The sequence below is a fragment of the Zea mays genome, chromosome 3, assembly GCF_902167145.1.
Source record: "Zea mays cultivar B73 chromosome 3, Zm-B73-REFERENCE-NAM-5.0, whole genome shotgun sequence".
In the NCBI taxonomy this organism is placed as follows: Eukaryota; Viridiplantae; Streptophyta; class Magnoliopsida; order Poales; family Poaceae; genus Zea; species Zea mays.
The window spans coordinates 18,097,816-18,112,363 of record NC_050098.1 but is presented as its reverse complement, the minus strand read 5'-3'; the positions used below and the strand labels follow the sequence as shown (position 1 = coordinate 18,112,363).

The 14,548-nt window shown below is 56.7% G+C and overlaps 1 protein-coding gene across 1 annotated transcript; it reads left to right on the top strand.

Annotated features, from left to right (window-relative positions):
- Positions 1–5,240: 5,240 nt before the first annotated feature.
- Positions 5,241–6,822, top strand: LOC100280003 (uncharacterized). Its single transcript, NM_001152951.1, has 2 exons — positions 5,241–5,664; positions 5,810–6,822. Exons 1-2 carry the CDS (start codon positions 5,252–5,254, stop codon positions 6,708–6,710), a joined length of 1,314 nt encoding a protein of 437 aa, NP_001146423.1. The 5' UTR covers positions 5,241–5,251; the 3' UTR covers positions 6,711–6,822.
- The last annotated feature ends 7,726 nt before the right edge of the window (positions 6,823–14,548 follow it).

The following is a 14,548-nucleotide window of genomic DNA, read 5'->3' as shown; positions in this document are numbered from 1 at the left end:
ACCAGCCCGAGGACTTGGGACCCGACCGTACACCCGGGCTACAGCCAGCTCGCATGAGGGAACAACCAGACCGGCCGAAGCATCACGAAACGCATTAAGACATCGAAGGAGTCAAACCACTCCTCCGAGGCCTCGGGGGCTACACCCGGCGGGTGCGCTCGCGCGCACCCACCGGAACAAAACGCAACCGAGAAAGGCCGGTCGCCTTGCAAAAAAGTGCGACAAAAGCCTCCAAGCGAGTATTAACACTCCCTTCGAGGCTCGGGGGCTACTGTCGGGGACCATAATTAGGGGTACCCTCAAGGCTCCTAATCTCAGCTGGTAACCCCCATCAGCACAAAGCTGCAAAGGCCTGATGGGTACAATTAAGTCAAGGCTCGGTCCACTCAAGGGACACGACCTCGCCTCGCCCGAGCCTAGCCTCGGGCAAGGGCAGCCGACCCCGGAGGATTTACGTCTCGCCCGAGGACCCCCTCCAGCAACGGACACACCTTCGGTTCGCCCGAGGCCCAGTCTTCGCCAAGAAGCAACCTTGGCCAAGTCGCCACGACGACCGACCGTATCGCAGGAGCATTTAATGCAAAGGTGGCCTGACACCTTATCCTGACGCGCGCCCTTCAGTCGACAGGGCCGAAGTGACCGCAGTCACTTCGCCGCTCCACTGACCGGCCTGACAAGAGGACAGCGCCGCCTGCACCGCTCCGACCGCTGTGCCACTCGACAGAGTGAGGCTGACAGCAGCCAAGTCCGGCCTCGAGCGCCATAGGAAGCTCCGCCTCGCCCGACCCCAGGGCTCGGACTCGGGCTCAGCCCCAGAAGACGACGAACTCCGCCTCGCCCGACCCCAGGGCTCGGACTCGGGCTCAGCCCCGGAAGACGACGAACTCCGCCTCGTCCGACCCCAGGGCTCGGACTCGAGCTCAGCCCCGGAAGACGAAGAACTCCGCCTCGCCCGACCCCAGGGCTCAGACTCGGGCTCAGCCCCGGAAGACGACGAACTCCGCCTCGCCCGACCCCAGGGCTCGGACTCAGCCCTAGCCTCAGCCGGTCTCCGCCTCGCCCGACCCAGGGGCTCGGACTCGACCTCGGCCTCAGAAGACAGACTCGACCTCGACCTCGGAGGAGCCTCCGCCTCGCCCAACCCATGGCTCGGACCGACCACGTCACAGGGAGGGCCATCATTACCCTACCCCTAGCTAGCTCAGGCTACGGGGAACAAGACCGGCGTCCCATCTGGCTCGCCCCGGTAAACAAGTAATGATGGCGTCCCACATGCCCCATGACGATGGCGGCTCTCAGCCCCCTTACGGAAGCAAGAAGACGTCAGCAAGGACTCGACAGCCCCGACAGCTGTCCTTCCGCCAGGCTCCAGCGCTCCTCCGACTGCCACGACATCACACGAACAGGGTGCCAAAACCTCTCCGGCTGCCACGACGGCATGTACTCAGGGCACTAGCTCCTCCCCGCTAGACACGTTAGCACACTGCTACATCTCCCATTGTACACCTGGACCCTCTCCTTACGCCTATAAAAGGGAGGTCCAGGGCCCTCTTACAGAGGGTTGGCCGCGCGGGGAAGGACAGGACGGCACGCGCATAAGCCTCTCGCTCTCTCCCACGCGGACGCTTGTAACCCCCTACTGCAAGCGCACCCGACCTGGTCGCGGGACAAACACGAAGGTCGTGGGTTTCCCCTTTTACGCCTGTCTCCCTCCGGCTTCTCTCCCCCCTTCGCGCTCCGTCTCGCGCCGACCCATCTGGGCTGGGGCACGCGACGACAATTTACTTGTCGGTCCAGGGACCCCCCGGGTTCGAAACGCCGACACCTATGTACATGACGACGTGGCTGTCAGAGAGGTGTTAGTGCCCTGTGCATGTGATGTCGTGGCCGTCGGAGGGGCGCTTGAGCCCTGTAGAAGCACAGCTGTCGGGGTTGTCGGGACCTTGCTGACGTCTCCTTGATTCCGTAGGGGGCTGAGAACCGCCGTCGTCATGGGAGCACGCGGGGTGCCATCATTACTTGTTTACCGGGGCGAGCCAGATGGGACGCCAGTCTTGTTCCCCGTAGCCTGAGCTAGCTAGGGGTAGGGTAATGATGTACCCCCTGTAACGTGGTTGGTCCGAGCCCAAGGTCGGGCGAGGCGGAGATCGTCTTCCGAGGTCGAGGTTGAGTCCGAGCCCTGGGGTCAGGCGAGGCGGAGACCGTCTTCCGAGGTCGAGGTTGAGTCCGAGCCCTGGGGTCGGGCGAGGCGGAGACTGTCTTCCGAGGTCGAGGTTGAGTCCGAGCCCTGGGGTCGGGCAAGGCGGAGACCGTCTTCCGAGGTCGAGGCGGGGGCCGAGCCCCGGGGTTGGGCGAGACGGAGCTTCCTATGGCGCCTGAGGCTGGACTCGGCTGCTGTCAGCCTCACCCTGGCGGGTGGCACAGCAGTCGGAGCAGGACAGGCGGCGCTGTTTTCCTGTCAGGTCAGTCAGTGGAGGGGCGAAGTGACTGTGGTCACTTCGGCCCTGACGACTGAGGAACGCGCGTCAGGATAAGGTGTCAGGCGATCCTTGCATTGAATGCTCCTGCGATACGGTCGGTTGGCGAGACGATCTGGCCAAGGTTGCTTCACTGCGAAGCCTGTCCGAGCTGGGCCTCGGGCGAGTCGAAGGTGCACCCGTTGCTTGAGGAGGCCCTCGGGCGAGGCGTGAATCCACCTGGGTCTACTGTTCCTGCCCGAGGCTGGGCTCGAGCGAGGCGAGATCGTGTCCCTTGAGTGGACGGAGCCTTGACCTAAAATTGCGCCCATCAGGCTTTTGCAGCTTGTGCTGATGATGATTACCAGCCGAGTTTAGGAGTCTTAGGGGTACCTCTAATTATGGTCCCCGACACTTCTTTTAGCTGAGGTTACGGACACAGAATGACCAATAGAACCCGATATACAAGAGATACATTTGGGTAACTATCTACAACTGCAACACTTATAATTCATTGATAGAACCACGGAGATCAATATCAGATAAGTTATCATAAGAAAAAAAAGTTTATGCAAAAGAAGTGCAACACTTCTGCATATTATGATTATCCAAAGAATTTAGATTCTCTGAGTTTAAGAAACTAAATAACTTTTCAAATATCTTCGAGTGCTCGAATTGGCTTTTCAACGAATCGAGCATGCTGACCATTTTTATGAAAAAATGACCTCTTGGTGTTTGGACGGGGTCTTAGACCCTATGCGGCCGCCCACCTAGGCCTATAGTTAGCCTTCGTTGTAGTCATAAATAATGTTAATATTTTGTTTAGATCTAAAAATTGTTTTAACAAATCAAATTTCGTGTTTTAGTTTTTAAGAAAAGTTTTGACAAACACTGGTAGGAAATAGTTCGAAGCCTGTGATGGAGTTTAATTTTTACAGGCGATTTTAGTTATCAAACGTTAGTGTTATTTTTAGTGACGGTTTTTAAGAAAACCGTGACTAGAAATTATATTTCTACATGGGTCTCCTTAAAAAAAGCGTCACTAGAAATTATATTTTACAAGTGGTTCCTTAAAAAACATGGATTTCTAGTGACGGTCGCCACTCGAAATCATTTGTATCCTGAGTTTTTCAAATAACCTCATATAAGAAAAACCATCAACATAAAAGTTATAGATCTCTAAAAGTTTTGAAACTTTGTAGTTGACAATTTTTATTTGAAATCATTTTGGCTCTCAAAAATTGCATCTAAATTTGTTAAAATTAAAATGCAAATTTTGCAAACGAACTCGGATGGAAAAGGTATCAAAATGAAAGTTGTATAACTTCAAAAGTTATAAAACTTTGTAGTTGACAACTTTTTCATTTAAAATCGTTTGCAACCTTAAATAGTCAATTTATACTCAGATTGTTCTAATATGTGGGCAACAAAGTTGCAATATAGACATGAAGTAAGTGATAGATGAAGTGATAGAGGGGTCATATGCGAGGGTGCGAGGGTGAGGTTTGTTGGTTTGATTCCCATTGGCCACATACATAGCCACAAATTTTAAGCGAAAAATGTTGCAACTTGTGACTCCCTTAATAAATTTTTTTTTGCTATTTTAAAAACATATTTTATGTTTCATGGAAAGATTTTTACTAGTGGTTTTATTACCTTGATTTGTACATACGGTTCTTAGTTACCCATCTGTATAATTTTTTTCTACTGACCTCTAGAACCGATGGCTCTGAGAAACGACAGTACAAATGTGTTTACAACCAGGGGCGGAGCGCTCGGTATGGCGAGATGTGGCGCTCACCATACCTAGCTCCGACGCCTCGACGCAGCCCGAGTACCTCCCTTCCGACATATCTGACGCTGAGCGGAGCATTTCGAGCAACAACCGGCAACATGTGGTGCGGCATACGGATGGTAGGAAAAGGCTGAGGGGCATGAGGGAAGGACCAAAGGGCATAAGGGAGAGATGACAGGAGTGGCTTCACTACCATACCTTGTTTTTTGGTCGTGACCTGCTACTGTTTACAACCGCCTGTATAGAACTTCTATGTATCGGTGAAAACTTGGTTTGATTTTAGATATTTTAGTAATTTTAGATGTGGTAAAAAATGTAATACCAAAATGGAAAACCCTATCCAATAACGCCAAGACTCTGCCTCGTCTTACCTGGCCTGGCCCGAACTTTCACCGTCCGTAGAGATGCCGTAGGGCGCGGGTGTTTATTCCTATCCTAGCTGATGCAGCGAGAACGAGAGACGTACGCGTAAGAACAAAAGATGAATCGGGGGAGGTGGAAACAGAACGGCCCCAGAAGATGTACTAGAAACCAATGCAATCAAGAACAAATCAGTTGAAAAAATTGACGAAAGGGATGTAAACAAAAGGAGACGTACGGCGTACTTTCATAAATCCTCTAGCCGATTGGGAAACGTCTCCAGGCGTATCTGCGCTTCGCGCGATGAACTAGAAACACACGTAAAATAGATAAGAGGATCTGGTGCATAAGCTTAGTGTACATTGTACATATATTAAATCATCATTATTCATCTTAAATCTAACGTATCTGATTGATTATTGCAATAAATAACATCTTCCACCACTACACCCCACCATGTCGAATTGTGTCCTTAACAAAATATATCAAATAACTAGAGACGTTGGATATAAAATAAGTAATGTTAATTTAATATATACACCATGTACACTAAACTTCCATGTACACTAGATATCCAGATATGTTCTTAATAAATAAATGCCTACCCAGCTACCCGCAGACAGAGCCGACCGACAACATCATGGCGAGGATTCCCCAGGTTCTGGCGCCGCTCCTCCTCCTGCTGCTCCCCGCCGGTCTCCGGGAGCTGATGATCGACCGCCGGCCCCTGCCGGAAGGCGCTGCCGGCGGCGAGGTCCTCCTCCACCCGCTGGTGCTGGTGCCCGGGCTGACGTGCAGCGAGCTGGACGCGCGGCTCACGGACGCCTACCGCCCCTCCGCGCCGCGGTGCGGCGCCATGAAGGGGAAGGGCTGGTTCGGCCTCTGGGCCAACTGCTCCGACCTGCCCGCGCACCACTACGTGCGGTGCTTCATGGAGCAGATGGCCCTCGTCTACGACCCCGTCGCGAACGACTACCGGAACCTGCCCGGCGTCGAGACGCGCGTGCGCAATTTCGGCTCCTCCCAAGGATTCCAGAAGAACCCAGAGCACACGTACGTACGCACTGTATTATATTGACCGCGCAATCCTCCCATCATCATCCATATGACGACGATGAGGTATGAATAGCTAGCTCGGACAGTAGTGACGACTGAGTGACTGACCATCGCACATATGCCTGGCTGGCTCTGCACGCAGGACCTGGTCCTGGTGCTTCGAGGTCCTCAGAAACGAGCTGGCAAGGGCCGGGTACCGCGACGGCGACACCCTGTTCGGGGCCCCGTACGACCTCCGCTACGCCCCGCCGGTGCCCGGCCAGCCATCGGAGGTCTTCTCCGGCTACTTCCGTCGGCTGGCGAGCCTCGTCGAGGACGCGAGCCGCAAGAACCGGGGCAGGAAGGTGATCCTCTTCGGGCACAGCTTCGGGGGCATGGTGGCGCTGGAGTTCGTCCGGAGCACTCCCATGGCGTGGCGAGACAGGTACATCAAGCACCTCTTCCTCGTCGCCCCGGTGCCGGCGGAAGGGTTCGTGAAGCCGCTGCAGTACTTCGTCTCCGGGTCCAACCTGATGTACGTCCCGACAGTCAGCTCGCTCGAGCTGGCCTTTAGGCCGATGTGGCGGACCTTCGAGTCCTCCCTCGTCAACTTCCCCTCCCCGGCGGTGTTCGGGCGCAGGCCGCTCGTGGTCACCGCGCGGAGGAACTACTCCGCCTACGACCTGGAGGACCTCCTCGTCGCCGTCGGCTACGGCGCCGGCGTGGAGCCCTTCAGGAGACGGGCGGTCCCCAAGATGAGCTACTTCCAGGCCCCCATGGTGCCGACCACGTGCATGAACGGGGTGGGCAACGACACGCCGGAGCAGCTCGTCTACTGGGACGGCGATTTCGACGCGACCCCGGAGATTGTGTACGGCGACGGGGACGATTCCATCAATTTGGTCAGCATGCTGGCGTTCGACGAGAAGATGCGCCGGCAGCCGGAACAGAACAAGGTGTACAAGTCGATCAAGATTCGTGGGGCCCAGCACGGTACTATTGTGACAGACGACACGGCGCTCAAGCGGGTCATGCACGAAATTCTTGAAGCGAATCGTAGTTAATAATACCTTTAAGGGCTACTTAAAGGTTAGTTTGGGAACTAGGGATTTTTATTTTCCCAGCAAAATTAGTTCATTTTTTTATAGAAAAATAAAAATCTCTTAATGTTCCCAAACTAGCCCTAAATAACATTTATTAAATTGAAAAAAATCCTATCAAGAGTTATGGTATCTTAGTTAGCATTGTTACGGTAAAATCTATGTATTAAATTAGTACTATTAGATATAAGAGGTGTTTGAATGAACTAGAGATAATAGTTAGTTGGCTAAAAAATCATTAGCGGAATTATCTAGCTAACAAATATCTAGTTAAATATTAGCTAATTTGCTAAAAATAGATAATAGTTAAATTATTATCTAGCCTATTTGAACGTATTCAACTAATATTAGCAGCTAACTATTATCTCTAGTATATTCAAACATTATATACTATATTTATTTTGTTTTATAGATATTGTTACTCGATCTTATAAAGTTACTAAAAAATTAAATAGTTTAATTTGTACATATTGTAAAATTGATTTATTTAGACATGGAAGGAGTATATTAATTATAGGCTATGCCGATTTTTCTAATAGTATATTTATTTCTAAATAATGTCTACGGGTATGAATATTAAATTTAGTATCGAATGTTTGAAGCATATCTCTATCTCTGTCTCTACTATATTAAAGCATCAGTTTCAACGATCGTTCTGTCCTCTCCACGCAACCTTGCACCGACCCGCTAGGCCTGACGCCCGCGGGCCGCAACTCCGGCTCAAGCACGGCGCACGGCACGTCGACCTGCTGACCGTGCTGCGCCGGCCCGTTAGCCCATCACCATTCGGTTAAATCAACGTAAAATAGATGGGGTTAAAAATTCATATAGGAGGTGGGGTTCGAACCCACGCCCGGATGGAAGAAGGGTGCGTCTAACCATTAGAACATAATGCTCATGTGTTTTTAATATTGAATATAAATTGTACATATGCATATATGATTTTTTGTAAATAAAAATATATAATCATGCCGGACCGGGCCAGCACTATGGGCCAAGGCTATGACCCAAGCACGTCACGACGCTCGTGCCGGGCTGGCCCAGGTACTACTAAATGGGTCGTGCCTCGGGCTAGCCCGTCAGACATGACCCATTTTGGTCATCTATACCTCCGTACGATAATGATGATCATCGTTTCAGTTGTCGCCACCTCGTTCGCTATCATGCTTCTTTTCTCTTTCCCCTCATACCTCCGCCTCCACGCCACCCCATTCTCGGCAGAGGGCGTGGGAGCAGGCGCCTCCTCCCCGTGTTTGTCCGATACCGACCTGCGCAGTAGCTATTTGTGGGGGACCATAATTAGGGGTACCCTCAAGGCTCCTGTTTCTCAGCTGGTAACCCCCATCAGCATAAAGCTGCAAAGGCCTGATGGGTGCGACTAAAGTCAGGGATCGGTCCATTCGAGGGACTCGATCACGCCTCGCCCGAGCCCACCCTCGGGCAAGGGCAGCCGACCCCGGAGGATCTCCGTCTCGCCCGAGTCCCACTCCAGCGACGAACATACTTCCGGCTCGCCCGAGGCCCAGTCTTCACCAAGAAGCAACCCTGGCCGAATCGCCACGCCAACCGACCAAATCGCAGGGGCATTTAAATGCAAAGGTGGCCTGACACCTTTATCCTGACGCGCGTCCTCCAGTCGACAGAGCCAAAGTGATCGCAGTCACTTCGCCGCTCCACTGACCGGCCTGACAGAAGGACAACGCCGCCTGCGCCGCTCCGACTGCTGTGTCACTCGACAGAGTGAGGCTGACAGGCAGTTAGGCCTGGCCTCAGGCACCATAGGAAACTCCGCTCCGCCTGACCCAGGGCTCGGACTCGGGCTCAGCCCCAGAAGACGGCGAACTCCGCTCCGCCCGACCCAGGGCTCGGACTCGGGCTCAGCCCCGGAAGACGGCGAACTCCGCTCCGCCCGACCCAGGGCTTGGACTTGGGCTCAGCCCCGGAAGACGGCGAACTCCGCTCCGCCCGACCCATGGCTCAGACTTGGACTCAGCCCCGGAAGACGGCGAACTCCGCTCCGCCCGACCCAGGGCTCGGACTTGGGCTCAGCCCCAGAAGACGACGAACTCCGCTTCGCCCGACCCCATGGCTCGGACTCAGCCCTGGCCTCAGCCGATGGTCTCCGCCTCGCCCGACCCGGGGGCTCGGACTCGACCTCGGCCACGGAAGACAGACTCGACCTCGACCTCGGAGGAGCCTCCACATCGCCCAACCTAGGGCGCGGACCGACCACGTCAACAGGAGGCGCCATCATTACCCTACCCCAAGCTGACTCAGACTACGGGGAACAAGACCGGCGTCCCATCTGGCTCGCTCCGCCAGACAAGTAATGATGGCACCTCGCACGCTCTATGACGACGGCGGCTCTCAGCCCCCTTACGGAAGCAAGAGGACGTCAGCAAGGACTCAACAGCCCCGACAGTTGTCCTTCCGCCAGGCTCCAGCGCTCCTCCGACGGCCACGACACCACACGAACCGGGTGCCAAAACCTCTCCGGCTGCCACGATGGCATGTACTTAGGGCGCTAGCTCTCCTCCGCTAGACACATAGCACTCTACTACACCCCCCATTGTACACTTGGATCCTCTCCTTACGCCTATAAAAGGAAGGACCAGGGCCCTCTTACAGAGGGTTGGCCGCGCGGGGAAGAGGACGGGACTAGCGCTCGTGTGAGGCCGCTCGCTCCCTCTCCCGCGTGGAACGCTTGTAACCCCCTACTGCAAGCGCACCCGACCTGGGCGCGGGACGAACACGAAGGCCACGGGATTTCCACCTCTCTCACGCCTCCTTTCCCCCCTTCGCGCTCGGCCTCGCGCCGACCCATCTGGGTTGTGGCACGCGACGACATTCTCACTCGTCGGCCCAGGGACCCCCCCGGTCTCGAAACGCCGACAGTTGGCGTGCCAGGTAGGGGCCTTCTGCGTGTTGACGAACAGCTTCCCGTCAAGCTCCATATGGGCAGTCTCCAGCAACCTTTCCAGCCCGGGACGGTGCTCCGTTTCGGGAGTCTTGAGTTCATGTCCCTCGACGGCAGCTACGACATGATACTCCTTCCCCCGCCGTGCGACAGCAACAATGGCGGCCGACAGCCCGCCCGCCGGCGGCGGAATCGGCGACGTCTTCCCCGCATGGTGGAAGAACGACATTCGAGCTCACCCCGCCCTCTCCCACGCCGACGGAGGAGGAGGCGGGGCAACCAAGGCCAAGCAGGAGGCGGCACCTCATCGGCTGTCGAGCGAGTCGACGACGCCGGTGCCCCAACGGGGGGCGCGTCCGGCATCAACCTCACGTTTGAGACAAAGACGAGCGCCGTCTCCCCGCAACATGCCAATTCCAAGCAAACGGACGACGCCAGCACGCTCGCGAAAGGCTTGCTGGGCGTCACTCTCGTACCTGAGACGACGGTGCAGTCAGTCCCTGACGTGACTTCGTCACCGCCCGTCGACCAAGAGGTACCCACTCGTTCCCATCTCGCGCCTTTTGGATTCAGCCTCGACCCGCCGAGCGGCTTCGCTTTGGCGGACGCTCTCGTGGAGGCGAGTCCGAACCCTCTGGGGTATCTTATGCGGTCACCCTAGGACCGGCTGACGGACGTCTCGACCTATGGGCCCTCGGGGTCCGAGGAAGATGACGAGCCCGACTTCTGTTGGGATTTCTCCGGACTTGGTAACCCCAGTGCCATGCGGGACTTCATGACCGCATGCGACTACTGCCTTTCCGACTGTTCCGACGGTAGCCGCAGCCTCGACGACGAGGACTGCGGCCCAAGTCGTGAATGCTTCCACGTCGATCTAGGGGGTCCCTCCGAAGGCAACCATCTTGGTATGCCGAAGAACGGTGATCTCCCTAGGCCTGTGCCACGCGTTGACATCCTACGGGAGCTAGCTGTGGTCCCCGTTCCGGCGGGGGGTCATGACCCACAGCTCGAGCAAATCCGCGGGGTGCCGGCCAGGCTCGACGAGGGGGCAGGAGCACTTGAGCCGATCTGTCGGGACGTCGAGCAGGAATGGGCGGGCCAACCTCCGGCCAGAGAAGGGCGTCATCTACCCTAGGGTATCCAGCACCGCATCGCTGACGATGTCAGGATGAGGCCGCCACCCACTTTCAGTGGGGTCGGCCAAAACCTGGCTGCAGCAGCAATGCTTCTCCGCGCGATGCCGGAGCCATCAACCACCGAGGGGCGGGGAATCCAGGGAGAGCTCAAGAATCTCCTGGAGGGCGCCGCGGTCCGACGGACCGAGAGCTCCACCTCCCGAAGGCAGGGGTACCCCTCGGAACATCGCGCCGCGACTTCCCGATTCATGCGGGAAGCCTCGGTCCACACCGGGCGCACGCGCAACACAGCGCCTGCGGCCCCGAGTCGCCTCGGCAACAAGCACCATCACTGCGACCGTCGGGCTCACCTCGACGAGAGGGTGCGCCGAGGCTACCACCCCAGGCGTGGGGGACGCTACGACAGCGGGGAGGATCAGAGTCCCTCGCCCGAACCACCCGGTCCGCAGGCCTTCAGCCGCGCCATACGACGAGCGTCGTTCCCGACCCGTTTTTGAACCCCGACTACTATCACAAAGTACTCGGGGGAGACGAGACCGGAACTGTGGCTCGCGGACTACCGGCTGGCCTGCCAACTGGGTGGAACGGACGATGACAACCTCATCATCCGTAACCTCCCCCTGTTCCTCTCCGACACCGCTCACGCCTGGTTGGAGCACCTGCCTCCGGGGCAGATCTCCAACTGGGACGACCTGGTCCAAGCCTTCGCCGGCAATTTCTAGGGCACGTACGTGCACCCTGGAAACTCCTGGGACCTCCGAAGCTGCCGATAGCAGCCGGGAGAGTCCCTCCGGGACTACATCCAGCGATTCTCGAAGCAGCGCACCGAGCTGCCCAACATCACCGATTCGGATGTCATCGGCGCGTTCCTCGCCGGCACCACCTGCCGCGACCTGGTGAGCAAGCTGGGTCGCAAGACCCCCACCAGGGCGAGCGAGCTGATGGACATCGCCACCAAGTTCGCCTCTGGACAGGAGGCGGTTGAGGCTATCTTCTGGAAGGACAACCAGCCCCAGGGCCACCCACCGGAAGACGCCCCCGAGGCGTCAACTCAGCGCGGCGCCAAGAAGAAGGGCAAGAAGAAGTCACAAGCGAAACGCAACGCCGCCGACACGGACCTTGTCGCCGCCGCCGAGTACAAGAACCCTCGGAAACCCCCCGGAGGTGCCAACCTCTTCGACAAGATGCTGAAGGAGCCGTGCCCCTATCATCAGGGGCCCGTCAAGCACACCCTTGAGGAGTGCGCTATGCTTCGGCGCCACTTCCATAGGGCCGGGCCGCCCGCGGAGGGTGGCCGGGCTCGCGACGACGACAAGAAGGAGGATCACCAGGCAGGAGAGTTCCCCGAGGTCCGCGACTGCTTCATGATCTACGGTGGGCAAGCGGCAAACGCCTCGGCTCGGCACCGCAAGCAAGAGCGTCGGGAGGTCTGTTCGGTGAAGGTGGCGGCGCTAGTCTACCTAGACTGGTCCGACAAGCCCATCACCTTCGACCAAGGCGACCACCCCGACCACGTGCCGAGCCCGGGGAAATACCCGCTCGTTGTCGACCCCGTCATCGACGACGTCAGGCTCACCAAGGTCCTCATGGACGGAGGCAGCAGCCTCAACATCATCTACGCCGAGACCCTCGGGCTCCTGCGTGTTGATCTGTCCTCGGTCCGGGCAGGCGCTGCGCCTTTCCACGGGATCATCCTCGGGAAGCGCGTCCAACCCCTCGGACAACTCGACCTTCTCGTCTGCTTCGGAACACCCTCCAACTTCCGAAGGGAGACCCTCACATTCGAGGTGGTCGGGTTCCGAGGAACCTACCACACAGTATTGGGGAGTCCATGCTACGCGAAGTTCATGGCCGTCCCCAACTACACCTACCTCAAGCTCAAGATGCCGGGCCCCAACGGGGTCATCACCGTCGGCCCCACGTACAAACACGCGTTCGAATGCGACGTGGAGTGCGTGGAGTACGCCGAGGCCCTCGCCGGATCCGAGGCCCTCATCGCCGACCTAGAGAGCCTCTCTAAGGAGGTGCCAGACGTGAAGCGTCACGCCGGCAACTTCGAGCCAGCGGAGACGGTTAAGTCCGTCCCCCTCGACCCCAGCAGCGATGCCTCCAAGCAGATCCGGATCGGCTCCGAGCTCGATCCCAAATAGGAAGCAATGCTCGTCGACTTTCTCCGCGTGAACGCCGACGTTTTCGCGTGGAGTCCCTCGGACATGCCCGGCATACCGAGGGATGTCGTCGAGCACTCGCTGGATATCCGAGCTGGAGCCCGACCCGTGAAGCAGCCTCTGCGCCGATTCGACGAGGAAAAGCGCAGAGCCATAGGCGAGGAGATCCACAAGCTAATGGCGGCAGGGTTCATCAAAGAGGTATTCCATCCCGAATGGCTTGCCAACCCTGTGCTTGTGAGAAAGAAATGAGGGAAATGGTGGATGTGTGTAGACTACACTGGTCTAAACAAAGCATGTCTGAAGGTTCCCTACCCTCTGCCTCGCATCGATCAAATCGTGGATTCCACTGCTGGGTGTGAAACCCTGTCTTTCCTCGATGCCTACTCAGGGTATCACCAAATCAGGATGAAAGAGTTCGACCAGCTCGCGACTTCTTTCATCACACCCTTCGACATGTACTGCTATGTCACCATGCCGTTCGGCTTGAGGAATGCGGGTGCAACGTACCAGCGGTGCATGAACCATGTGTTTGGCGAACACATTGGTCGGACGGTCGAGGCCTACGTCGATGACATCGTAGTCAAGACGAGGAAAGCCTCCGACCTCCTTTCCGACCTTGAAGTGACATTCCGATGTCTCAAGGCGAAAGGAGTGAAGCTTAATCCTGAGAAGTGTGTCTTTGGGGTTCCCCGAGGCATGCTCTTGGGGTTCATCGTCTCCGAGCGGGGCATCGAGGCCAACCCGGAGAAGATTGCAGCCATCACCAGCATGGGGCCCATCAAGGACTTGAAAGGCGTACAGAGAGTCATGGGATGTCTTGCGGCTCTGAGCCGCTTCATCTCACGCCTCGGCGAAAGAGGCCTGCCTCTGTATCGTCTCTTAAGGAAGGCCGAGTGCTTCACTTGGACCCCTGAGGCCGAGGAAGCCCTCGGGAACCTGAAGGCGCTCCTCACGAATGCACCCATCTTGGTGCCCCCCGGCGCCGGAGAAGCCCTCTTGATCTACGTCGCCGCGACCACTCAGGTGGTTAGCGCCGCGATTATGGTTGAGAGACGAGAAGAGGGGCATGCATTGCCCGTCCAGAGGCCAGTCTACTTCATCAGCGAGGTACTGTCCGAGACCAAGATTCGCTACCCACAAATTCAGAAGCTGCTGTACGCGGTGATCCTGACACGGCGGAAGTTGCGACACTACTTCGAGTCTCATCCGGTAACTGTGGTGTCATCCTTCCCCCTGGGGGAGATCATCCAGTGCCGAGAGGCCTCGGGTAGAATCGCGAAGTGGGCAGTGGAAATCATGGGCGAAACAATCTCGTTCGCCCCTCGGAAGGCCATCAAGTCCCAGGTCTTGGCGAACTTCGTGGCTGAATGGGTCGACACCCAGCTCCCAACAGTTCCGATCCAGCCGGAACTCTGGACCATGTTCTTCGACGGGTCGCTGATGAAGACAGGAGCGGGCGCAGGCCTGCTCTTCATCTCGCCCCTCGGAAAGCATCTACGCTACGTGCTACGCCTCCACTTCTCGGTGTCCAACAATGTGGCCGAGTACGAGGCTCTGGTCAACGGGTTGCGCATCGCC

Coding starts and splice junctions, on each gene's coding strand:
- LOC100280003 (NM_001152951.1), top strand. CDS start 5,252: ATGGCGAGGATTCCCCAGGTTCTGGCGCCGCTCCTCCTCCTGCTGCTC. Junction 5,665..5,809: donor CAGAAGAACCCAGAGCACAC/GTACGTACGCAC, acceptor CTCTGCACGCAG/GACCTGGTCCTGGTGCTTCG.